Raw genomic sequence first — 27987 nt, 5'->3', positions numbered from 1 at the left:
GATGAAAAAGTGTTGATTGAAAGTGTTGTGTAAATAACGGCGAAGTCAACAAAACTAAACGGAGAAGCAATACTTTTCGCCATGGCTAATCGAGGAATGCGACTTTACAGACGGGCCCAGATGAATGTCAAACAAGAGCAGGACGACGATTCTGATACAGAGGAGTCACATCTTGGATTTAAAAAATCGGATGGACGCGAGTCACAGATAATTCACAGCGGTCATTTCATGGTGTCTTCCCCGCACAGTGAGCATCCACCCAAAAAAGGCTACGACTTCGACACAGTGAACAAGCAGACCTGTCAGACATATCATTTTGGAAAGACGAGTACTTCACACCTTTCCATTGATGCATCTCTTACAAAACTTTTCGAATGTATGACTCTTGCTTACAGGTGAGTATTCGATGAAGATCTAGCTAATTGTCGACTAGAAATGCATGCAGTTCGCAGCAAACATCGATCTTAAGCAAGACAACGAACTACGTAGATATGAAGTTTCCCTTTGCGCACAGGTGGCTAGCTAGCGTTAGTTGGCAAGTTTGTAGTAGCTGGCTTGCTTTCTGTTGCACCTAACCTATGTTATTCTGAGACCACACTGAGCCGTGTCATTCAAAGAGTAAATAACGCAATGCGAGATAGGTTAGTTGGCCTAAGGGAGCAGCAGCGTCGCAGAAAAGTTCTCTAGGTGTTAGATTCGCTCCTGTGCTCTCTTTGTTGTATTTCGTAGCTATGAATTATAAACATTGTATAGAGTGCGGTCCAGACACCAAGTAGTCAGTCATCTGTGAACGGAAATTCACAGACTGAAGCGTTTAAAAATACTCCCGTTCGTCAATTTCGTTATTTACATGTACGGTAGTTGCAATTTTGCAAACACAGCGTACGCACATCATTGTCATTTATTAAGTCACGAGTTTCCCCTTTTCAAGTTCTGCTCAGCTTTCTAATGTGGACGTGGTGAAACAGCTTTAGCCTCTCGCCATGGACAGCATATTTGACAGTCGATATCTTCCCAGCATTTCCACTCAGCAGGCAAATGTGGATCGAGCAAAGCTGTCAGGTTCTGACATCTCTGGATTTTGCGTAACCGCATTCGTTGTATGAAATATGAACGAAGTGTGATCAAGAGTTTGAACTACCAATATATTGATCTGGTGTGTTGTAGTTAAGTGTGCGTTTCAACTGACTTACCGTACATTGATCGCCTGTGTATCTTGGGTGACTTTAACGACAATGCCAGATTGTAAGTCAATGCACTTGAACAATCATGATTTCCGACTACTATAGAAATAGTTACTAGTTGATAAGCATAAACAGTTTGCTTGATGGTGAGAGAGCCAATTGTTTTGCAGTTTAATGCGTACGTGAGATTTTGGAGAGGACATGATGCACGAGTCTTGCCATTTTTAACACACACTGGCAAACAGTTTATTTAATCTATAGCCTATTGGACTAACCTGTGTGAGTCGCTACCTTTGAGTTGTGTTTGAATATCGTTTTGACTAAATTAAGACGTTAGCTTCTGCAGGTAACTCAAATCTTTAACCCCGCAAGCTATGTGTTCTCAATGTGGCTCAGATCCTGCATTGACAGAAATGCTATGTATAGATTCGTTTCTACGAAAAGGCATAACACACCGTATACTGGTATAAACTGAATTCAGAATGTCGTGTATCACAGTCATGGGTATGTAAGCTAGTTTACTGTTACACATACTGGATTGCCAGGGCAACTTTTAGTGACTAAAGCGTCATGTGGAGCAACGTTTGTCGAATCAGACACTTGAAATTCCTCACGCCATTGAGCAGTTTTGTTTCTTAATGTAGTACTTTGTTCTGCCGTCGCAGGACAATTGTTTGGGAGCAACCAATTGCTGGCTATTAACTATGAATTCATGCATAGTAAACAATGGTATATACAACACGGTATACTAAAACATAGTATTGCCTGAATAAGATAGAGTGAATCCACATTATGTGTGTTGTTGGATGTATGGGAACTGTCATTTCTGACACATCAGGTTAGATAATGACAGTTATGTATCCTTACAAGTCATGCTGGTATGTCTGGAAGTTTGGGGAACATTCTAGGTTGCTTTGATTATACTTGTGGGAATTCCAGATGAACCACTTACCAAATAGCATAACTGTTGATGTGTTTTTACCTCCACACCGACTCATGTCATAACAACTGTTACAGTGACCAACTGTCCTGAACTAGGCCGGACTGAAGCCCCATTAATAAATTAATAATGTGAAGGAGATAAAATCAGTCTTTGAGGAAAGTGACCCCTGGTCAGCATATAGGCTGGCCAAACTCTAAGGAAATCATTACTTGCATCTCTTTTTCTCGCCAATGATTTTCTTACTTTAAAACAGATCTATAGATTGGGGTTTGACACATTCCTCTGGCTCTGAGAGCTGAGTTTCACCATGTGAATGTTAGCACCCTTGCCTGGAAACAATGAGAGAGTACAAGGCCATGTGCCATGTCAAATTCATCAGGCCAGTTACACTATTACAATCAGTACACATCTATAAAAATTACAGACAGTCATTTCTGCCATTCAAACAGTATGGTCCTACCAGCGTGTAACTAGTCCAGACCATCAAAACCGTTGGAAGGTTAGATCAAACCTTTAAAGGTTATGCCACAGAACCCCTAAGTACAGTCAAATAAATAGTTGATTTTGACACTTTCAGATCCTTGCTGACATCTCAGACTTCCTTCAAATTGTCTTCCTCTGCCTTTCTCTTTGTTTGAGGTTGGTAGCTGTTCAGCAGATGACAGATGTCTGTCTTGATTAATTTGATTTGTTGAGTGGAATAACTGACTTAATAAAGTGCCGGAGCCTGTTAGTGATGAGGCATCAACAGGCCTGAGATATTTCACATTAACAACAGTCTGTACTGATGACTCATTCCAGCACCTCTACATGTTGTAGAATATATTACACATTAAAAGAACATATGACTTCTAACACATAACATGTGACTTATGAGGAATTCTTATTATGAGTGATGCTGAATCTGCTGAATGTTGATAAATTCACAGCAATACTGTAAGAAATTCTACACAGTACTGTCATTTAATATCCTCCTCCACTCCCGTGAGACTAATCACCAAAACAAATGCATTTTCTTTCCGTTAGACCCATATGAAACTACGAATCGTCTCACTGTTATATGTAACAACACTGACTTCGATCATGTATACAGTGCAGCCTAAACAAGTGCTTGACTTTTTGCTCTTTTCATCAGTGGTAAGTAAAAGAGAGATCAGAAGATTGAGTGAAAACAGAGAGTGAGTGGACAGGCTGGTGCTGAGTATGTGGAGGGAGAGGAAGAAACAGCAGGAAGTAAGTGAGGGTGAGACACAATGCCTTTGTCCTGGGGCCAGCCAGGGCACGCTTAACGCCCCACCACGTTTAACTGCCAGACTCTGTCCCGTCCAAAATCTTATCAGTGTCAGCATGTGTGAGAAGCACCATCCCTCTGCATTGTTTAAAAAAAAAAGGTTAGAAGGATGTTTTATGATATAATTGCAAATAATTAAAAATGGACCACTGCATGATATAAGTTGGCTGTGTCCTGGCTATGAACTCATAGGAGGTTTATGCGTGTCATAAAGTCACTCGCAGTCCCACAGGCTGGAAAAATACAGAAGTGTAGAAGACCTGAGGCCCTCTTGACAAACACAGGGATATGTCAGCAGCCAGTGAAGCAGAGTCTGTCAGCGTTTTAGGAAACCCCTAGCTGTCTGTTCATTCCAGAGTCTTCTAAGAATAGCCCATGGTACTGGCACCAGCAGAAAGCCCAGCATTGAGCCTACAGCTGGACCCAGACCTAAAACTCACCAGAACACAAACATATACACTGCCTCCTGTGTCTGAACTCAGTAAAAACTAGATGAAGGAAAGTGTGCGTAGTCTTGTGTACTTGTTTAATGTCTGTATGTCTGTGATTGAGTGTAGGGCATGTACATGATGAAACAAAGGCGGAGTTGTATGCAGTTTTCTCTGTGTCATAATTCATTGGAGGACAGATTTGTGAAGTTAGATAGTTGATGTTCCACAGTGAGCAGGTGCTGGCCACACCCTGAGTTCTTACTGAACCTGTGGAAATGCTACGCCAGTTCTGTGACCGCTGTAGCTAAGGAAGGAAACCAATGCTCACCAACAGTATACCAGCAAAGGCAGTTATGAGCTGGTGGCAGCCAAGAATTGAAACATCAGAATTAATGTAAAAAGTTTAAAATATAATGAAAAACAGATATAAAATGTAATTTAAAATATGATTGATAAACTTAAAAAAAATATCCATTTAATTATGGATACACAAATACAGCGTTCATTAGCATTTGATAACTGATAATAACAGCTAACAGCTTGATATGCTTGAGAATTGATCATTTTACCTTTTTTTCCATTTCAAAACAAGTTCACATTATACTTCGCGGCTGATGTGTACAGAGGGTAAGAAAGGCAAAAATTCTGTCAAGATAGATCATAGATTAATTGGAGTCATCAGTCAGATGGAATAGTCAGACTAACATCCATATCAGTTGTGCAGCTGATGTCTGTGATGTTAGCTTTGATCAGGTCGCACATGTGTGTGACAGCCCTGGACAGATCCAACAGGGTCAGAAAAGTAGCACCGTCCCAGCAGAGTGTAACTGGATTCCAAATTCTCAGTTAATTGGCCAAATCTTCCACAGTTGAAAAGGGTTAGTTCTGAAGTGCCATGAACTCTGTGGTTTTGTCTGTGATTGCTTTATCCTTCAGACCGTCCCTGGTGAATTTCAGCAATTTTCAAATGCATCTTTGATAAGCACCACTGTATCTGCCACTGTTTCTAATTTCTTGCTAACGGAAGCTGCCTCATATCCTCTAAATAACATAACAGTTCTGTCATTGCCTGCTGAAGTGATGAAATAGTTCCACACCACTGATGTTTTCTTTCTACACTTACTGTACCCACAGCCATGTCTCATGTACATAGAGAAGCAAGTTATGAGAGCAAAAATAGGGCTCTGCGTTGCCAGGGGTAACTGTCAGCAGCAATTCCACGATTGGCACGATGACAGTAATTACATTTCCCATGTTATTGGAAGATTGTGCATTTAATAATGGATTTCGACCACGGTGGTTACTGTGAATGTTCCTGTGAGAAACAAGCCACATGTCCTCATTTGTTTATTGCTGTGATTTAGCTGTCATGAAGCATGGGTGCCACATGGACAGGAAGCTTAGTTAGCTATGCATGTCCTGTAAGGTGCTGTACCGGACTCTCAGTGGAAGCCAAGGTAACTAAGGTTTTCTTGTAACCTGATTCCATTACACACTGTCTTGTTAAATAACGAGAATTTTTTACTGCTAATGTCACAGAAGTTTATTGACATGGACTGACCTGTGCCTGTAAATTTGGAGTCATTGTGTCAGCATTTGTAGTTACCTTATTAGGGTTTAAAAAAATAACTAACAAACAAAGAAGAGCAACTTCTGGACTGGTCTGTTGTTCCGGTGGAGACCAAGCTCAGACTCAGAGTTGTTTTATGTAATGAATCAGCATAATACCTGTTGTTATTTCACTGCAGGGCTGTGCATTAGGACTTATCCCACTGCAGGGCTGTGTGTTAGGACTTATCCCACTAAGGGGCTGTGTGTTAGGACTTATCCCACTGCAGGGCTGTGTGTTAGGACTTATCCCACTGCAGGGCTGTGCGTTAGGACTTCTCCCACTGCGGGGCTGTGCATTAGGACTTATCCCACTGCAGGGCTGTGTGTTAGGACTTATCCCACTGCAGGGCTGTGTGTTAGGACTTATCCCACTGCAGGGCTGTGTGTTAGGACTTATCCCACTAAGGGGCTGTGTGTTAGGGCTTATCCCACTGCGGGGCTGTGTGTTAGGACTTATCCCACTGCAGGGCTGTGTGTTAGGACTTCTCCCACTGCGGGGCTGTGTGTTAGGACTTATCCCACCGCGGGGCTGTGTGTTAGGACTTATCCCACTACAGGGCTGTGTGTTAGGACTTATCCCACTGCAGGGCTGTGTGTTAGGACTTATCCCACTGCAGGGCTGTGTGTTAGGACTTATCCCACTGCAGGGCTGTGTGTTAGGACTTATCCCACTGCAGGGCTGTGTGTTAGGACTTATCCCACTGCAGGGCTGTGTGTTAGGACTTATCCCACTGCGGGGCTGTGTGTTAGGACTTATCCCACTGCGGGGCTGTGCATTAGGACTTATCCCACTGCAGGGCTGTGCGTTAGGACTTATCCCACTGCAGGGCTGTGCGTTAGGACTTATCCCACTACAGGGCTGTGTGTTAGGACTTCTCCCACTACAGGGCTGTGTGTTAGGACTTATCCCACTAAGGGGCTGTGTGTTAGGACTTATCCCACTGCAGGGCTGTGTGTTAGGACTTATCCCACCGCAGGGCTGTGTGTTAGGACTTATCCCACTGCAGGGCTGTCTAAGTGCTTGAGTAGGAATGAACTGTGTTGTGTTATTGCAAACATGCAGGACCATATAAACCCAGAACTATGGGACCCAGAAGGCCTGTTTGATTTTTCAGTCGTCCTCTAAACCTAATTATCATCAGTGCTCATTTGAACAGTTAAAATGTCACTTGTTTTATATTCTTTGTTGTCTTGTGATACCAGACTTGCTTTCATATATGTGCACAACATAAGATTTGCTTTGTGCACAACACCATAAGACATTGAAAGCATAAGATTGGATAAGGCACTGAAAGCGTAAGATTGGATAAGACACTGAAAGCATGAAAAAGATCTCTGAGCACCTCTGTGACCTGCCAAGACATTCCTTCCAAAATGTCAAGGTCAGATGCATGCTGGGAAAAAAACAAGTGTGTGTTTGTGTATGTTTGTGTGTGAGTGTGTGTGTTTGTTTGTGTGTTTGTGTAAGAGAGAGAGAGGGATAGAGAGAGTGTGAGTGTGTTTACAAAAGCAAGGGCTTTTTTACCCTGTTCTGGAGCTGTTAACAAAAGCTGAGTGTTCACAGCATCAACTCCTGTCCAAAAGTACAGATAGAGAAAGTGAAATGAGGGTGGCATGGGGGAAACACAGATGTTGCACTGCTGTATGCCAGGACAGAATGTAAGACTCTCTGTATCTCAGTATACGCAGACATGTTCATATGGTCTTATACAGGGAAAAGCCCCCTGACACAGCTTAACACTGAGTTTGTTATTTTAGTTTTACCGATTTCAGTGTCTAAAGCCAGAGTGAAATAGTGGCGGACAAGGGGACGTGTCTGAAAGATAGACAGTGTGGCCTCTGTGCGCGGGGTGAGAAAGGGACATGGATGCTAAAATAAAAGAGAGTTGTTGTAGTGTGGACAGCTGGGTGTGTTGAAAGGCCTGTAAGGTCGAGCTGGTGTAGTGCCTGTCTGTCAGAAGAGGACACTTGAGTCCAGATACATGGGCAATATGAGCTGCTCACTTGACCCGCTGTGTCCCCCTCTGCCCGCTGTCAGCGCCACAGTGCCCAGGCTGTGTCAGAAATCACATGACAGCCTGTGCCAATCACAGACGCTCCAAGCTCCCTCTCTCAGCTTTCACCTCTCTTTCCATTGCTCTCGCACTGTTTATCTGCTCTCGCAGAGTGGTGCTCTGGTTCCCCATGTTGTTCCTCTAAGAAAAGACGAGCTGGCGGTGATGGCTCTTCTTTAGCCTGTCGTCCAACTGTATGTGGCTCTGTCTGGTCTGACAACAGCCATATGTTTGTGATGCAGAACTTTAACAAAACACACAGGCAGAGTGGCATGGTTATAGTTTGGTTATATAGAAGTTATAGTTTAGGGAAGGTTAGAGAACACAGCTGTGGAGCACATGGGAAAGTCAAGGGGTTGGGGCTGTAACAACATAAAGACTGACCGCAGATTACAGGTCATATTATCATAGTAGTTAATTACGGTAATGAAGCAGATCACGTCTAGTGTTTTCTTAAAAAAAAAAAAAAAAAACCTGGCGCCGTCACTGTGACGTCTGCAAACATCATAACTCAAACACAGCACAACAAAGAACTTTTTGTTCTTGGTTTTGTTCTCTCTCTCTCTCTCTCTCTCTCCCCCTCTCTCTCCCTTTGGATTGGAGGTTTTGACTAGCATTGGACTTTTGCATAGCCTGCATGTTTGAGTTGGGTGTGCCTGTCTCTGCCATCAGAGCTGTGGTGCAGAACATGAGTGGACTGGAGGACTGCTCTGTACTCCCTGCAGTAACCGAAGCTTAGCGTGTTTTTCAGGGAGTGGATGTGGGGTCAGACTCCAGGGCACGAGACTCCAGGAGCAGGCATCTGCCTCTGTTACAAAACAGTCCAAAGCATGCTTGACACCAGTGCCCCATGGGAACTTTGTTTTCCTTAGGGTCCTAGCTCAAAGGAGGTTCATATGAGAGAGGCGTTTATTTTCTGTGGAGGAGTAGTGAAAGCATGACAGCGTTAACTCTTGTGACCAGCCTCACAGTCACCTGTCTCATCAGACTGTGGAGAAGTTACATAATGGCTGAAAAATGGGAAGCTTCCAAATTTGAAGTTGGGCTTTTGAGTAAATATGAATATGACATTTTTGCCAGTTTTCTTTTCAATTTTTTTCTTTTCAAACTTCAATTTGTGAAGTTTGTTGATGAGTGGGCTGATGCATTTTGTCTGGCTTTGATAGTGTACCAACACTGGTAAACTACAGCTGCCACCCACACCAAATATGATAAAGTAATCAAGGGAAATAAATTGTGTCTTTATACGATAGCACACATGGAGTTGTAACTGATTGAGGAAGGACTGAATCCAAAATAAACAATGTGAGTATTAAACAGTAAATAACAAGCACCTACAAATTACTGTCCATAAATTCCCCTTGCATCTGTTTGAGGATATGATCTTGAACTTTCAAATGTAAAGTTCTGAGTATAACTGGTGTTGCATTCTTCCACAGAAATCTATCAAGCAGATATTTTGTATAATTAGTTGGCACTAATCTGTTATGTAGAAAGGCCTTATCTGACGCAGAAACACAACTAAACACAGACACACTGAGAGATTACACTCCTCATAACACTTTCTACTAAACACCAAACACATGTTTCATAATGAAACACGTGTTTGTTTGTTTTTTCTGTACCTAGTGTAGAAGGATATGTAACATTATATGTATGCAATGTTGTATATGTAACATCATAACAGAACATTGAAGCAGTTAGTAAGTCCATGTTTCAATATTAGTTCAGTGCAGTTTCTTTCCTTGCCAGTCTGCACTTCACAACAGAGGGGCCATCACTCTAGTAGCTGTGACATTATCCAACAGCAGTCTTAGAATTGATTCTGCTGTAATTCAGAGGATTACACCGGGCCTGTGTGTGAGGTCACTAAAGCACAAACACATGTCAGAGGTGCCAGAGGAGGAAACAGAGCCAGTTAAAACAGATATAGTGTAAGAGAGTGAAAGAACAAAGTCAAAGCAAAGGCTTGTGACTGGTAGTTCTCGGAGGTTTGAGAGACCTTGGGTTACCCTCCCTGTTTTGTCTGGTTTTGTGTGCTCAGTGCTCACGGTGCTATGTGTATGAGCCCTGACTGATTAGAAAAATTATATTTGTGTCCCAGCTCTCCTGCACAGCACCCCAGGGTGCGAAAGAAGGCAATCTGCTCTGCTTCCATGGGCGGGTACATGCATATTAATTCATTTAGGAAGTGCAGCATTAACTTCAGGTCGTATATGTGTATGGTAATATTGTTTTTAAAAAATATATTTTAATTTTGATTTGTCTTCCAAGAAACAGATGATTGAAAATATTTAAAAAGTTTGGTCCTTATTTATATTATTAGGATGAAGCCATAGACCAAGGGTTGAGAGCAGCATTGATGTAAGAAATGTTTTGGATGAAGTCAGTGAAAAGGAAGGGAATAAGGGGCACTGATTGGTTGATTGGCCATATAGTTCCTCAACCAGCGCTGCTGCTGTAGATTTCTGCTCTACACCAAACAGTGACCCTGCCTGTTATCTAACAGGTGTGACCTGATTCAGGCTGGCAGGCTCGGTGCTGCTCTGCAGAGGAAAACATGGTCAGATCCATCACCCAATCCTCTGACCTTCACAGGGCACCGATCACTTTACCAACAGGCCAGATGGGCCGAGGAGGAGGGCAGGGATGGGTGGGGGAACTTCGTTCACAGCCAGGGAATTCCCATGTCCAGGAATGTCCAGGGGGCTGGGGGAAGACTGAGAGCTCACAAACTTATAAACAAACCCCTTGGCCTGTGCAGGTGTGGTGAGGGAAGGCCATGTTGACAACAGACAGTCTTATGGTTTTTTAATCAAAGCAGAACATTCCAGTATCTCCAGCACCAAGGGAAGGGAAACGGCTCCCCTCCCACGTCCAACCCTAGACACTGTCTCAGTCATCGAGTAAACCATTTGTGTTCCTCACAAAATCTGAGCATAGCCCAGTTGTAGTTTTTTGTGTTTGCATGCTGTGTGGCGATGTGTATAATCTGTTGTGGTGACAGGTGTGCCTGCAGCTCCTCTGTCTGTCTGAATGTGTTCTGGTCTACAGCAGAAACACACACGTATGCAGATACACACAGACACACACACACAAACACACGCAGTCTGTCTGACTGTGTTCTGGTCTACAGCAGACACACACACGTATGCAGATACACACAGACACACACACACAAACACACGCAGTCTGTCTGACTGTTTTTTGGTCAACAGGAGACACAGAACAGGGTTAGTGAGTCACCACAGCTTTATAGTGTCAGGAGCCAGGGCTGGAAAAACAGTGGCCAGCAGGGCTGTGGAGTCGCTACACAAAACCTTACACTCCAACTCTGACCCCGACTCCTCAATTTATGGTACCATTGACTCTGACTCCAGCTCTAGTAACCCAATTTTGCTTCCGACTCCGACTCCACAGACCTGATGGCCAGTACAGATTCAGTTACAACACGTGTACACACACACACACACACACACACACACACATTCAGTTACAAAACACACGTACACACACACGCGCGCACGCACACACACACACACATTCAGTTACAACACACACGCACAAAACACACACATACAAGTTCATTTATAGCGTCCACACATTCAGTTACAGCGCTTAGATAACCGCAGATGCACATTCAGTTACAGCAAGTGCACACACACACACACTATACACATTCTCCTGCTGGTCTGCTTTGTTTTTTTGTTTATCATACAGTCTTACTGAGTGCTGTTTATGGTTTTTGTTTATGATTTTATACAGTTTATAAAATTCAGATTGTTGGTGTTTTATTCTCTCAGATATTGGTGTAAGTGAGTATCTGCTATTTCATGCACTCCCAACCTTGAGTACTATTTTTGAATCTTTGGTCTGTTTTTTTTAAAGTCTCTTTAATGTTTGATTAATGCATATCTTTAATTATTGACTGTCTTTTTTCTTTAAGTGGGAAATTGGTGTCACCCAAATGGAAGAACTTTAAAGGCCTGAAATTGCTGTGGCGGGACAAGATTCGGCTGAACAACGCCATCTGGAGAGCCTGGTACATCCAGTGTACGTGTGGAAAGCATGCTCTCTCTCAGCTGTACCATCAGTGAGTCTGTATCGTGGTGTATCTGTACATTCACCTCACTGTCTGTGTCTGAACTGTCTGATTTGTACAGATGTGGAGAAGAGAGAGAACCCTGTATGTCACTTTGACACACCGCTGGATGGAACAATGCATTCTGAAGTCCATCGACTGGCAGAGGTGAGTCAGAGGCCCCATCTCTCTCTTTCTCTCTCTCTCTCTCTCTCTCTCTCTCTCCCCCTTTGTGACATATAGTCAGTATTTCTTCTGGGGAAAGCTCAGACAGTCTTTATCATTCAATTGCTGTCCTGCCCTCAGGCCGTGGCCACAGAGGGGAAGTACTGGAAGAGGAGAATCGAAATCGTCATCAGAGAGTATCATAAGTGGAGGACATATTTTAAGAAAAGGGTGAGCAGGCATTTATGGGTTTTATTTCCTTTGTTGGGTTGTTTGTTTATTATTTCTATATTTTTTTGTACCACAAGGCTTTTGTAAAGCTCCCCGGTGCTGTACGTATTTCCGAAGCATTCTAGAACATTCTTCTCATTCAGAAGGTCCATGGAGACCCGTGTTTTCTTCTGTCAGTTTCTGAAACTTGTTGGGGAGAAACTGTCTGATAGATACCTGTTTTGAAGCAATCACTGTGTGTTGCTCATCTTATAACATCCTGGTGCTTTCTGCAGTTACAGAAACACAAAGACGAGGATCTCTCCAGCCTGCTCAAGGTAACTGTTTACTCAGTGTGTCTAAACTCCTAAAACCGTTTGGTGAGGCGACGCTGAACTCACGATGCATGTGCTGTGACATCACGGCGATGTGGTGGGCCGTGTTTTGAGTTGTCAGTCAGCTCGGCTTCACATATTACACTACCGGCATCACACTTATAACTCACATCTGTGGTGTGTGTGAATGAAGAGATGGGCAGCATTACCTTACTGTTCCACTGTGGATGTCTCATGCTGATGAAAGTCTGGAGTGAATGATGATTGTTTTATAAGCATTGTTATGACACTAATGGGACTAAAGCCTTTGTAATAGAGCTGAGTGTTGGTGGATTGTTGTGCAGCTTGCTTTGGCTTGCGCTGTGTTTGTGTCTTGACTAACGCTCTGCCTGTTGCATCTTGACCACACAAGGGTGCAGAGGAGCAGTATTCTCTTTTTGGGGAAGTCTTTCCAGACACGCTCCGTGTGTCCTTCTGCCAGGATGAGGAGACAGGGGGAGCCAGTCGCCGCAACTCCCGGAAGAGCAGGGAGTCGCCCGCGCCCATGGAGATGGACCCACTGTTCGACATGGATCTGCTGATGTCCGAATTTTCAGACACGCTCTTCTCCACGCTGACATCCCATCAGCCTGTCGCCTGGCCCAACCCCAGAGAGATCGGTAAGAAATGACACAGCTCCATAATTACAGTAAGAAATGACACAGCTCCATAATTACAGTAAGAAATGACACAGCTCCATAATTACAGTAAGAAATGACACAGATCATAATTACAGTAAGAAATGACACAGATCATAATTACAGTAAGAAATGACATGAATCCATAATTACAGTAAGAAATGACACAGATCCATAATTACAGTAAGAAATGACATGAATCCATAATTACAGTAAGAAATGACATGAATCCGTAATTACAGTAAGAAATGACATGAATCCATGATTACAGTAAGAAATGACACAGATCCATAATTGTGACCAAGAGAACTCTGCACTTTCAACTGATTAAAATGCAGCTTTTCCCAGAAGCATCTGTCTCCTTGAGCTGGACATGTTCTCTGAACATTCTGGGGAATTACTCCCTGTGACGAATGTGAAATGAGATGTGAATAGGATGGTACTGTTTGGAGACCTCAGTGACAATGATGTGCAGAGGTTTTCTTGACTGTGTGTATGAGTGTGTGCATCCTCTGTGGCTTTTAGATGCCACGAGACTAAACGTTTGGGTCCCAGAGCTTGTGGGGAGAGTTTACATTCAACAGCAAGTTTTAAAGTGTGTGTGTTGTTGTCGTTGTTTTTAAGGTTTTAAGATTTTTAAGTCACGGATAAAGTCCTTTTATGTTTTCATATTGTGAGCAATATTGTCTGCAGCTACAGACTAGAAAAGAGGTTGATGATATGTACACAGCCTTAGAAACAGCCAGCTACTGTGTGCATCTGAGAAGAACAACTTACATGGTTGCCCTGGTAACACGTAGGCAAGTGTTTCATTCACAAATGGAAAGACACTTTGTGTCAGAATATGGAGGAGCTTCCTCCGATGGCTTAACGTACTTATAGTTAATTAATGTAATCATAGTTCATTATGTACTTAGAGTTAATTAATATACTCAGATAATTGTCTACTTACAGTTAATTAATATACTCAGATAATTGTGTACTTACAGTTAATTAATATACACATAGGTAGTTTTTGAAAAGTGGTTATGTGACGACTGTAATAACCTTGTGCTCTTGGCCTGCATTCTTCTAATCAAACCAAACCTTGTTTTAGTCAGTCATCTGATTTCACAGAGCCTGATTCTCCCCCTCTCTGTCCCTGTGTCTGCGCAGCCCACGCAGGTAATGCAGACATGATCCAGCCAGGCCTGATCCCGCTGCAGCCCAACCTGGACTTCATGGACACCTTTGAGCCCCTACAGGGTAAACTAAACAAATGCATACTCACAAAACAAAACTAAACAAACACATAATCATTAAACAAAACTAAACAAACAAATAATCACTCTGCACCACCACCCTCATCATCCACACAACAAAAGCCATGTCTCTAATGTGTGGTTTTAGAGATATTATGGTGAAGTAACACAGTCTTAGGATCATGCCTTTGCCCTGTAAAGTACCAAGACAAGAGAGATGTATTTACTCTCAAGTCATGGCATAGTGATAGTACGTGTCTGCTGGTGTCTTTTATTCTGATCTGTTGATCTGTCTGTCCCTGTGCTAAATCTACACACACACACACACATTTTGATACTGAAATAACACTAACAGGAATCTTAATTGTGTAAATGAAAAGAGCATGACTTCGTAGAGATCATTGTCTTCTCTTTTGTAATCTGTTTATTTTGAATCTATCCTTCTCTCTGCTGAATCAGATCTGTTTCACCGTCAGCCTGCATTCCTCTCCTCTTCCCCCACTGCCCCAACCGTGACCTCTTTACATACCAGCATTTCCCAAACACAGGTAACACACACACTCGCACACTAACATCCATGTAGACTCTCCCTGAGTAGTACACCTGCTAGTGTCACTCCTCTACTGCTCTCCAAATCATACCACAGGTGATTCGTCATAGCACAGAAACATGCAACATCCAAACTGTCTTCACTCAATGAAAACAGAGGCACCTTCACTGCTGATGCTTCACAGGCACAGAGGAATGCTCTTTTGCTCCTCTCTTGTCGCCTGATGTCACCGTTTCATCTTTCTGTCCTTCTCTACAGGCTCCCATCCTCCCTTCCATCGATCTGCCGTCCATCACTCTGGATCAGCAGCTCATCCCCTCGTCTGACCCCTTAGTAAACACAAACTCCTTAGCCAATCAGAGCAGCGGTAACACCGTATGCTCCGCCTACACACAGAACTACATGCCGCTCTTTACTGCCACTCCACAGATGGCAGACCCGCCTCTCGCCCCACCTCCGCCTCCTCCACCGACAGCCCATTCTGTCCTGCCCACCCCTCTGCCCAACAGCGCCGCCCCACCCCCACTGTCTGTGATCACGCACACGGCCCCGTCCACGCCAGTGACCCCCAGCAACGCAACCACCACCTTCAGTCACAGGTCCAGTTTCTCCCCTTGTCTGCTCCCTCCCCAGCCCCCAGCTTCACCCGTGACCCCCCAGCCCTCAATACCCCCCCAGACGCAGAGCTTCGCCATGCCCAGACCCATCCAGCCCTCCGGCCCGACCAAAAAATCCGGCCGCGTCCAGAGGATCGTTCCTGCCAACCCCATCCCCTCCCCTCAGCTCATACTGACGGGTGGGTGTCTCTGTCTCTCTCTCTCTCTCTCTGTCACTGTAATGGTCAGGCCTGTTTAGTTCGTTTCAATTAGTAAATTTAGTGAATAACTCACTGACTAAAATAATGTCATTTTCATTGATGAAATTACATTTGTCAAATTGTAACAATTCTTTAACTGTAGATAAGAACTAGAGATGCATTTCTGCCAAAAAACGCAAATGTGATTGCGCCGCAGCATTAGTGTTTGATTCATACTGGTTTGAGCTTGCAACTCGCTTCGCAGAGCCAAAGACCACTGAACCCATCGACTGCCGCTGTGTGCAGTCCCTCGTCATAGCCGACCACTAGAAACCCTTCCCCATTCATTTTCAAAGGGAAAATAAGCGATTAAAAACAACAGTTAAACAAAAAACCAGTGGACCGATCAGTTAGCTGTATACAAGCACACTACGCAGCATTAGTCCGGACCTGTTACCGCTGCAATGGAATTGATATGGTGAAAACTGTGGGAGTACGTATGGTCAGAAAAACGACCGAAATAATAAAGAACTGCCATATATTTGACCTTTTCCTCCCCGGTTCTGGTGGATTGTCTGCCATACTGTACGGCTTTTTGAAGGCACGGCGATGAAATGGAAGAAATGAGTCCAGATGTTTCCTTAATGATAGCTGCTTGTCTGTCGATAATGAGCACGCGTTTTCTAGTGTTCCTTTACAACAGTATATGTGTGTCTGTGATTGGGACTATTTAAATCACCCATGTTCTTTCTAAAATGTTTTAGGATATAGTAAACGTCTCATGATGTTTTCATTTCATCATATTTTTGTCAATAATATGATGAAATCACATGTACTTCTTATATCGTCATGGTGCGATGCCTCGTCTAGTCGTCGTCATCGTTGACTAAATTAAAAATCCCTTCATCAATGAATATTTTCGTCATTAATTTCGTTGACGAGATTAACACTGCGTCATTGTGTTAATTTGTGTGTGTCCACAGTGGTACCAGTATGCCGACTGGTAATGATTTATGCTTGGTTTTTATTTCAGCACCTTTTCCAGGCCACACCAGTGCTGTGATAGTGACTCCCTCCCCTCTAAAAGCGGATGTGTCCAGTACCGGACTGGTTGTCGCGCCCTCCGGTTGTGTTGCACGAGTAAGCTTCCTCTGTCTATCACACACTTTGACCCCGTTTGACTGGGGTTTTTTTTCATTGTTTTAGACCAGAAATTATGAGCTATCAGAGCTGAGTGATGATTTCCATGCTTAATGATGTATTTTATAGACTGCAGTTGGAAGTTGTTTTGGACAAGGCAGTGTAAAAACAGAGTGTGTGCTGTGGGGTAAATGTGTTGTGCATCACCTTCTCACTCTGTTTCTCTCTGTCCTGTTGACAGGCATCTCCTGGTTTTCATATCCTGTCTCAGACGCCAAAGTCTCCTCACCTTATTGTTCCTAAGGAGGAAACAGCCTCAGCTGCATCAAACCATAAAACTCCGGCACCCACCCCCAACACTGGTGAGACTCTCTACCATGTGTTGTCTTGTTTGTGTTTTTGTTTGTTTGTTTTTGAAGAGGTTTAGACATCATCGTGTGGTTCATGTAGACTGTTATACTGGATCTTCCCTGAGAGACTGGATCTTCAATTGTTGATAAGAAATGTTTGTTTGTTTTCTAGTGCGTGATGGACAGAGTTCAAGCCAGGGGTCCCCGTGTGGTTCTGAACAGGTTCCCAGCCCTCAGTCTCCACTCAACAGCAGCACAAGTCTGGCCAAGTCAGAGGTCACCCAGGTACGGGCAGTTCCACCTTCCACCCAAAGGGGTTAGAGCCATTTTCATCTGTGCAGTTCGGGTAACACAGGAACCGTACATCAGCTGTGTTCTTTAGCAGTCAGTGGTAACTGTGTGTTTAAGAGAATGTGCAGGTTCTGAAACAGCTGTGTTCTTTAGCAGTCAGTGGTAACTGTGTCTTTAAGAGAATGTGCAGGTTCTGAAACAGCTGTGTTCTTTAGCAGTCAGTGGTAACTGTGTCTTTAAGAGAATGTGCAGGTTCTGAAACAGCTGTGTTGTTTAGCAGTCAGTGGTAACTGTGTGTTTAAGAGAATGTGCAGGTTCTGAAACAGCTGTGTTGTTTAGCAGTCAGTGGTAACTGTGTGTTTAAGAGAATGTGCAGGTTCTGAAACAGCTGTGTTGTTTAGCAGTCAGCGGTAACTGTGTCTTTAAGAGAATGTGCAGGTTCTGAAACAGCTGTGTTCTTTAGCAGTCAGTGGTAACTGTGTGTTTAAGAGAATGTGCAGGTTCTGAAACAGCTGTGTTCTTCAGCAGTCAGTGGTAACTGTGTGTTTAAGAGAATGTGCAGGTTCTGAAACAGCTGTGTTCTTCAGCAGTCAGTGGTAACTGTGTCTTTAAGAGAATGTGCAGGTTCTGAAATAGAACATTTCTGTCCTGCTGTGTCTCTGGCTTTTATGAGGTCATTTCTTGTTTTTTTTGTTTTTATATTTTTCTCTTCTGGACTTCAGCAGAGCCGCAGAGTGAACCACATCTCTGCTGAGCAGAAGAGGCGCTTCAACATCAACATCGGATTCAAGACCCTCTGCAACTTAGTGCCCTCTCTCAAGTCCCAGGCAAATGTAATAAAACAGTTCTCTTCTTTTTACCCACACTTCTCTTCATCGAGTCAAGATGAAGGATGCTCTTGCCATCACTGCACTACCATACAATCAGTGCTAGTGAACTGGTGCAGTGAGAGAGTGAGACCTTTTTTCCAGGCCTGCCCTGTGCTCTTTGAGGTCATTTTCTTCTGGTTCATTGAATCAGGGTTTCTGGCTGCTTCATTTTGAACTGCATCTCCTGACATAATTTATTTGCATGCTCTATTTTTCAAACAGCCAGCAGAGGGCAGTCAAGAGCTGCTCTCCTGCACTCGTTTTAGCAAACTTGATCTAGTCCTCCTGGAATGAATTTGACATGACACTGAAATGAACGTGATGCGTATGAAAGGGTTTATCCCATGTAATCCAAATAATTGAAATGCATTGTTTATTCATACAAGGTTTACCAAAGAGCTTCAGTCCGTCATTTTGTTTACACTAAAATGGAGAGAAGTTAATAACACAGATCACCACTGTGAACATTGCCTGTTTGCTGTGATTAGTGTAATTAAGTTTGGAGAATGTGGTGAGGATAACATCTTTTGTTATTGTATTTAACCTGAACATATTTCAGTTTAGAAAAGTGATTCTGAATTGTGCTACTGACATTCTTCTGCAGAGGAGCATTTGCTGAAATGCCAGTTAAGCACCTCTCTCTCTGTCTGTCTCTCTCTCTTGCTCTCTCTTTCACTCTCTCTTTCACTCTCTCTTTCACTCTCTCTCTCGCTCTCTCTCTCTCTCCCTCCTCAGATCAGTAACGCGGCCACGCTGCAGAAGACAGTGGAGTATATTGGTAAGCTGCAGCAGGAGCGACAGCAGATGCAGGAGGAGACCAAGAGGTTGAGAGAGGAGATAGAGGAGCTCAACGCCTCCATAAAGTGTGTACAGTATACGTATTCACAGATTGTATTTAAAGAGGGTAATGACATATTCACAGGGTGTATTCACAGAGTGTAATGACATATTCACAGAGTGTAATGACATATTCACAGAGACATATTGTAAGTCGCTTTGGCTAAAAGTGTGTGCTAAATGCTAAATTGTAAATTATTCACAGAGTGTATTCACAGAGTGTAATAACATATTCAGAGTGTATTCACAGAGTGTAATGACATATTCACAAAGTGTATGCACAGAGTGTAATGACATATTCAGAGTGCATTCACAGAGTATAATGACATATTTAGAGTGTATTCACAGAGTGTAATGACATATTCACAGAGTGCATTCACAGAGTGTAATGACATATTCACAGAGTGCATTCACAGAGTGTAATGATATATTCACAGAGTGTATTCACAGAGTGTAATAACATTCACAGAGAGCATTCACAAAGTGTACAGGGCACAGGATTAGTGAGAGCCGGAGAGCTTCATAGACCAGCTCAATATTCTCACCAAAACCATTTTTATTTTATCATTCTTATATTAGTCAATCCACCATAACATAGACGTGCTGTGCTTTTAACGGAGTAGTTAAAATTCATACATTAAATACACTGTGTGTGTGTGTTACAGTCTTTGTCAGGAACAACTTCCTGCGTCTGGGGTTCCTATGACCCGCCATCGCTTCGACCACATGAGAGAGAAATTTGACGAGTATGTGAAGAGCAGGACCCTGCAGAACTGGAAGTTCTGGATTGTATCCTGATTTAAATTTATATTCATATTTAAATTGCATATTTGTCACTCTTATTGTGTATTGGACTTTGAAGTATGGTAGTTGTTACTAGAGTCAACAGAATGATTTTTTGAACAAGCAAAAGCTAAAGTCTCATAGCAGCGAATGTTTGAGACTAGATTTGACCTCACGGCCTGGTGAAGGAAAGCAGAGTAACTTTGGATTTGGGTGTGTGCATTATGACTAAAGTTTTGGCCTTGACTGTGGTGTCCCCCCCACACAGTTCAGCATTATCATCAAGCCACTGTTTGAATCATTTAACGGAACTGTATCAACCACCAGCAAAGGAGAGCTGTGTGAAACCACCATGCAGTGGCTAGACAGGCACTGTGCACTGCCTGTCCTTAGACCGAGTGAGTACACACACACACACACACTCACACCTACATGCATTCATACATACACACACACACGCACACATACACACAGGCGCACGCACACACACACACTTATATACATGCACACACACACAAACATACATTCATACACACACTCACATGTACACATACACACACACACACACACACACACACACTCACATGCTCATATACACACATGTAGTCATACTTGCACACATACACACACACACACACACACACACACACACAAATGCTTTCAGGGACTAAAGTTTTCCATTGCTACTATGGATTTCCGTCAGTTAGATTCCAGAGAGGCCATGTATGAGATCAGTGTGGATCCGAAGGGGGAAAAACCGAGGGAAGGGGATGTGTTACGGGACTTAGGAATCACGCTACCAGGTGATAGGTAGCTGATTTGTATAGGCATACAATCTGCTTGGATCTCTGCTTGGATCTCAGTAATTATATACATCCTATAACCTATATTTCTCGTTAGGCCATAATATTCTTGAATGCCTAATCCATCTTTTGACTAGAATGCTTTTAGAAGGCTCTTAGGCTTGGCTTCCATGTCCATTTCAGATAGGCTATGGCTGTAGAGTAAAATGTTAGAATGTTGTTATAATAATATTATTTTATTTACAGTAGCCTGGCTATGAATTTTGCCATACAGTTATCTACTATTGTTCCTTATGTTGTAATGGTGACAAATCGGGTAATGGAGCCTTATAGGCTAGCCTGTTGATTCTGCTTGAAGACCAGGCCCTCTCTTTGGCTACTAATTAAAGCCACAAACTAAAAATCATACACTTCCTTTTCTTGACAATGTAACAGTAATGTGTATGATAGCAAAACAACCGGAGACGATAATATAGCTCCACGCTATACTGACGCAGGCTAATCAATTAATCATGTCTTGGTGGATTCAACTTTAGTCTACACACAAGCCAACGTTAGATCAAGACCAAAATCTACATTTATAAACGTGACAAAATAGCCTACCCCAAACCCCCAAATTCTGAGAGTCTTAATGTCTAGCAAGCAATAGAAATAGTTCACATACGAATAAAGGTAATCAAGATTGCAGTCAAAGTCAAAGTTTGTGACGAAATGGGAGCGAGAAGCCGCGGTTCAAAAAAGAGCAACCTGTGATCTCACCACTCTGGCGGACAAGAGAAAAGCAATCCTTTTGCAACCACCCACATCTTCTGTCAGATTCCGTCACATCCTCACCCACATTTTCAGTCAGAGGATTGGGTTTTTTTTTTTTTTTGCTTTAATCCCTGTGCTTTCAGTTTCACTGTGCTCTGTGTGTCTTCAAATTCAGTGCCATCACACACACACACACATGCATGGTGAGATGACTGCTCACACATAGACACCTGTCAACACCTGCAAGACACCCTTAAACCTTCCCAGCCTGGTGTGGTCTTCTGCCTCATCTCTCTTCTCTCACACACTTGTCAGGACACACTTAAATTCAGCCCCTTCCATCCTGCTACAGTATTGCTGTGTCTCACAGGGACTCGTCATAGGGCCAGGTGCAGGTGATATGTCTCACCTTTGACAGACAGGTTCAGTACTTGATTACATATTTCATATCTCTGTGATATTATCGCTAGTCATGTCTTGTGAAAGGAAGAGCTTTATATTTCAGTCAGCAACTCATAAAAAATATTTTTTGTCCTAATCAAACTCTGTATGTTGACTTTATTCTGTAAAATGCTCTGCTTCTGCTAAAATGTAATGCTTGTTTCTTTATTCCATGTTGCTCTTTGGGTTGACAGTACATTTTGCTGCATGTAGTCCCCCTTTGTCAGGTGGAAGGGAAAATGTCTTACCACTGATGGCTGGGCTGACTAACAGAGCCGCTGACGGACAGGAGGGCAGGAAACCCTGCGGCTGGATTTTTCATTTTTACTCATTCAAACGGAGAGATCCCCATTGACTCTCTCTTTTTTTTGCCTTCCTGTTAACATTCCTCGGCACGTCACGGGCAGAGTTTTGCATGACTCTGCAGCAAACCCACACCTTTTATCTAACAGATCTTATGTAAGGAGTCAGAGCAACCATAACGTCATAGGCCAGGGGCTTCCCCGTGTGTGCATGTGTGATTGTCTGTGTGTGTGTGTGTCCCTGTGTGTGTGTGTGTGTGTTGGAGGGGGTGACGGTCATTGAATTACTCAAGAAGGCAGATCACTGTTTCTTTCTAGTTTCAGAGATAAAATGCTGAGTGATTACAGAAACCTTCTTCAGTATATCTTTAGTGTTGACATGTCTGGAACTTCAAGAGTGTCGGAGAGAAGTTCTTCACAATTCTTCACTGATCCTTATCAGTACCCATTGGGACTTTCTTTCTGATGAGCAAGTTTGTGTCAGAAGAGATTTAATTGTGATTGTGAACTGATGTTTGTAACCAGGAGAGATTTTACAGTAAAAAAAAACTGAAGGTGCTTATGCATTACATTCTTTAAGCTTAGTTTTAAAGAACAGGAAATCAACAGAAAGCACATTAAACGTGAACAGGAAACTGTAAAAGCCTGACACCGTGAGGTACAGTATGCTAGTTAAACCACAGAATTATTGGAAAATGAACAACAATGAAGACTTTTAAAGAAAGAAATACACATGAATTTTATCATATTTGGAAAATGTCATACTCTGCAGTGGAAATATTCATTTTCAGTCCAGGGATGAAAGGACAGAGAAGTTGTCCCTTGAATTTTGAAATTAATTTTGGACTGTTTTCATACATAGTCTTTCAAGTATTTTTCCAAGAGACATAAAGCCAAGAGTTTCCACCCAGCCCCATTACCCCCAAAATATCTCCTCTCAGAAAGAGACCATGAAATTTGCGTTTTTTTTTGTTTGTTTCTTTGTTTTTTTTAAATTTCACAACATAGATTGGCCAAAGTAATTTGTATCAGTGATGTAATTGAAATGCCTTCAGAGGCTTTAAAGTCCGATAGAAAAATGTTTAACTCAATTACTGACCAGGTCTGCGGTCTTCGCAGAAAAGATTCGGGACAGTCCTGTGGTTACAGATGTTCCTATGAGTGGTGCTTGTGACCACAGTTGTACTGAGGGATTTTGAAGCCTGTAGGTTAAAAAGAGTTTGACATCAATGGGTTAGTTTCATAGGTTAAACAGAGATTGACATTGACAGGTTAGTTTCATAGGTTAAACAGAGATTGACATTAACGGGTTAGTTTCATAGGTTAAACAGAGATTGACGTTAACGGGTTAGGTTCATAGGTTAAACAGAGGTTGACATTAATGGGTTAGTTTCATAGGTTAAACAGAGATTGACATTAACGGGTTAGTTTCATAGGTTAAACAGAGATTGACATTAATGAGTTAGTTTCATAGGTTAAACAGAGATTGACATTAACAGAACTGAGTCATAATGGCGGGATCATTCCATCACAGCGTCTTCTCTGTCTGAACTTCTGATCACTGTTCTGTACTGTTTTCTATGTGTACTGTGAGCTCCGGGTAGTTTTGGACAGGGATGCATTTTTTGTTGATTTGGCTCTGTGTTCCAGCACTCTGGATCTGTAGTGACACAGTGAGAATACACTGACTGTCACCTTAAATTTGAAGGAGTTTTCATAAATATCAGATGAGTCATATAAAAATCTCAACACACTTTGTACATGGGTCCCCTATTCTTAGGGTACTTAAAGTACTCTGAATTGGCTGCACAGGTGTGTGTGATTAGACAGGTGTGTGTGCAGTAGGTGGTATCATTAAGAAAACCAAGCCAAAAAACCATGCCAAAATTTAAAAAAAAAATGTTTTTTTGTAATGGATTTTTTTGTCAGCCCCCACCCTTTTTCTTTTACCCTTTCCAATACATGCAGAACACACTTCTTTTCACCTGCCAGTCTTGTACAAGTCTTGATGGAAATATGGGCTTGGGCACATTTTGTGCTGTACTGACGATAGGTGGCCCTGCAGACTGGTGTAAACGTGCCAGCATAGGCGTAATCCTGTGGGTAATATGCATGTTCAGTTTGATTGGCATCGGTGAGTGTGTTGCCCAGATACAGATCGCTTCCTGCGTGGTAACTTTTTCCAGCACTCTCATGGCATAGACTAGTGATAACTTCATCAACGAAAACTATGATGGAAAATATTTGTCAACAAACTTTTTTCCATGAAGAAAATGAGACGATAACTAAATAAAAGTGTACCTTTGAAAATGAAAACTGACGAAATATTTTACCATTTTCGTCGACGAATAATACGAGACGATAATGACAGAGACAGATGAATGGACAACCAGTTTAGCTGCCGTAAGCCTATATTTTTTCATCCAGTTACGTGCATGCACTCCATTTGCAAGCTATACACAGCCATGTATTGCATGCTTATGATTGGTTGATACATACTGGTAGTGCTGCCACATCAATATCCCCCTTCCTCTGGAAATCAAATGTTAAACATTTTAACTAACGTTAACTTCGCAATTCAAATCGTGTCTGCTTTCGAGAGAAGAAAAAGAACGGGTTTGTGGACACATTTTAGCTATAATACAACTGAAAAGATGCACTGCAAACAATGTGGGTGCAGAATCGATGGGAAAAATATCACAAACATCAAGAGGCAAACCTATGGAATGTAGCAAGCCTAAGAATGTCTGTGTGCTTGATGAAATCACTGTACTGATTTAATTTTTAAAAAATGCATATGACTAAAATGTTACAAAAATGCATTTTACTAAAATTTGACTAAAACTAGACTAAAACTAATAATGACCAAATGACTAGAATATGACAAAAATGAATATGTATTTTAGTCAAAAGACTAAGTCTAAGACTAAATCAAAATCACCTGCCAAAATGAACACTGGCATAGACCCTAATTAATTGCACTTCTGCTTTTGTCTTAAAATGAGCCCTTTTTATCTTTGTCTACACAACCACCTGTGTAGACAAGCAAAAAAGTGTGTGAGCAAAGATAAACAGTTACTCACAAATCGGCTGACGAGCTTTTAAAAGTTACAAAAACCAGAAGTTATGATTGGCTGAATATGCATTTTCTGGCCCTGTCTAAAGCCCAGTTATGCTCACAGCTGCCAGACATGTGAGTAAATGAGGGGATGAATAAGGTTTGATGGGTACATTTGCATCAGTAAGTTGGTGTTTTTTCCTATATGATACTTTACAGTGGATATGGTGCAAGTTTTCTGAAGCTTTACAGACAGAAATGTCTGTATAAGTAAAACACTGTTAAAGATGATCTGATGACAAAGAGAGTACTCAGCCGACACATGCTTAGGCCTAAACTTAGATTCTTATGAAGTCTACAGTTCACATTTACAACCCAAACAGTGCATTTCTACAAGGGAGAGTAGTTTAATACTTAGTTAACACTGACTACCCACCTGAACCAGCTGAATCTTGTTTATATACATGACAGGGCATCCAGCTAATCGTGCATTACAGTAATCTAATTATGAATGCAAACTAACTTCTCTTCAACTTTCTTCTCTTACCAACACAGCTAACCCAGTAACTCACTGTTCAGTGCTGTCCTTTCCCTGTAGATGCTCTTAACATCCGGAACTGTGAAAGAAAATGTTACCTGTTTTGTTTTGTTTGTTTAGGGGCGCCTTTTGTGGTATGAAAATTGTGGTATCTTTTTGACAGTTGCACTCTGAGGCAGTAAATGAAGGAGAGATTTTTCACTTTGTGGGCTGGTAATTGTTTCTATATTTGTGATTAAAAAGCTCGACAGACTCTCCCCATGTTACTCTCTCTCCCTCTCACCCTCTCATTCTCCTTATCTTTCCCTGCCCCTTTGTCCCTAACTGCCCCCTTTTATGGCCCAAGCCTCTGTGCATTCAGGATCAGTGCAAAAAAAAAAAAAAGAACAAAGCAAAAACCACTCGCCATAATACCTAACAAACACCAGGTCAAATGGGTTATCACAGTAGTATCTGTACCAGCTGGTCACATGCTGATCAAATCAATCTCTGCCAAGACTAGATCATCTCAGAGGTGTACTGTCCCATGGGAATGGAGTTCAAACCTCGCCACGAGTCCAATCTGCCTTTAAAATAACCCCTGGGATCTTAACCAACAGCTAATTTTCAAGCTGTCAGCCAGCCTAAGTTGTGGGCAGTGTTAGAGCAGTTGTAGTTGATATCACTTGGAAACATAAAATGCTGTGGATACGAGTATATTATTATAATTTTACTATTCTTCCGCTGAAAAAAGTTATCCAAAATAATTCAGATTGAGCTTTGATTAACTCTTATCAGACTATGAGGAGTATCCCATTCCTCAAGGCGGAGATACCTCCAAAGAGATCCAGTAATTAACTATTAACTGCTGTTATCTGTTATGATAAAGATTGGCTTTCACCATTCTCTGAGTCTCTATTCTCTGAGTATGTGATAAATTATTCCCAGGTTTACTGAAATGTGATGATCCTGGAACTTGGTTATCAAAGAGAATTTAATTTAAAGAATATTAATTGTACTGGTTGCTTTAATGTTATTATTTAATATATGTTAATGCTAACAAAGAGTTATGCTCAATTATTTCTCGGTGCAGTGTAAAGAACACTGAGCTTCAAATTAAAGAATTTTACAGGATATCTGTTACTTAGCTGGGTTCAGAATATTATAGCCGAGTGATGTTGGCATTCATCTTAATATTCACGGTGAACTATTAATTAAAACTTATCTACACCGCTGGCACAACATCTTCTCTAACTGTCTTTAAGTGTTCTGAATATCCTGCATATTCCTGTCACAGTTCACAGTGACTTTTGTTTCATTTGGCTTAGTCATAACCGTCACAGATCTGTGGTCTTATCTGTGTGCTGTTACAGGCTATTGATTTACATAAGGATTCTGAGAATTTCATACATGCAAGTGTGAGCCTGAATAATGACTCAGTACTTTGGATCTGTTAACCTGGTTTTCATCCAGCAGGGACAATGAACACAAAAAGTTACCAATTCACCTCACACTCACCTCATCCTTTTTTAATTCACATTCCAAAACAGTTCTGGCTTGAGTTCCAAAAGAGTGTGAATGGAAAGTGAAATGAGACCCCATAAGAGCAGAAGGGAACCAGATAAAGAGCAGAACCCTTTTCGAAGTGTCAGACATTGTGAACGCAAAGACAACTGGGTTCTTTTGTTTTTTTTAATTTGGTTCTCTGTTTTTATTTGTCTTTCTCTCACTTTCTTTTTTTCACAGTGGTACTTGGCACCCTGCGTCAACTCAGTACCAGCACCTCTATATTGACTGATCCTACACTCCTGCCTCAGGAAGCCAGACAAGCGGTCAGCAACCCCAGAAAACACTCCGAAGAGCTTTAGGCCCAGTTCCACACCCACGCTCAGCAAAGCAGAATCAGAGCATCTCTCCCAGGGAGACGGTGTCAGGAGGCCTTTCAGGCGGCAGTTCTTTCTCCCTGCTCCAAACTGAACTGGTGGCTATTGTGACTTTGCCTCAGCCAAGTGACATATTTTGAATGAAATGAAATCCTTTATTGTCATCCCAGCCCTATACACAGTGGGACGAAATTCATCCTCTGCATTTGACCCATCCTATACACACACACTAGGAGCAGTGAGCAGGCGTGTGCAGTGCCCGGGGACCAACTCCAGTTCTTTTGCCAGTGCCTTGGTCAAGGACGCTGACAGGAGTATTAACATACATGTGGTGGAGGAAACTGGAGCACCCGGAGGAAACTTGCACAAAGACAGGGAGAACATGCAAGCT

General features: G+C 42.3%; 1 protein-coding gene across 1 annotated transcript; it reads left to right on the top strand.

The window, feature by feature from the left end:
* The first annotated feature begins 26 nt into the window (after positions 1–26).
* mlxip (MLX interacting protein) lies at positions 27–27769 on the top strand. The gene is made up of 17 exons (XM_030775075.1): positions 27–395; positions 11461–11567; positions 11678–11763; positions 11902–11991; positions 12267–12308; positions 12718–12964; positions 14138–14227; positions 14683–14771; positions 15032–15569; positions 16615–16700; positions 16951–17071; positions 17232–17344; positions 18076–18183; positions 18955–19082; positions 19722–19845; positions 20108–20237; positions 27460–27769. Exons 1-17 carry the CDS (start codon positions 82–84, stop codon positions 27579–27581), a joined length of 2535 nt encoding a protein of 844 aa, XP_030630935.1. The 5' UTR covers positions 27–81; the 3' UTR covers positions 27582–27769.
* The last annotated feature ends 218 nt before the right edge of the window (positions 27770–27987 follow it).

Source organism: Chanos chanos, chromosome 1 (assembly GCF_902362185.1).
Source record: "Chanos chanos chromosome 1, fChaCha1.1, whole genome shotgun sequence".
In the NCBI taxonomy this organism is placed as follows: domain Eukaryota; kingdom Metazoa; phylum Chordata; class Actinopteri; order Gonorynchiformes; family Chanidae; genus Chanos; species Chanos chanos.
Note: the sequence above shows the minus strand (reverse complement) of the source record. Positions and strands in the feature narration are given on the sequence as shown.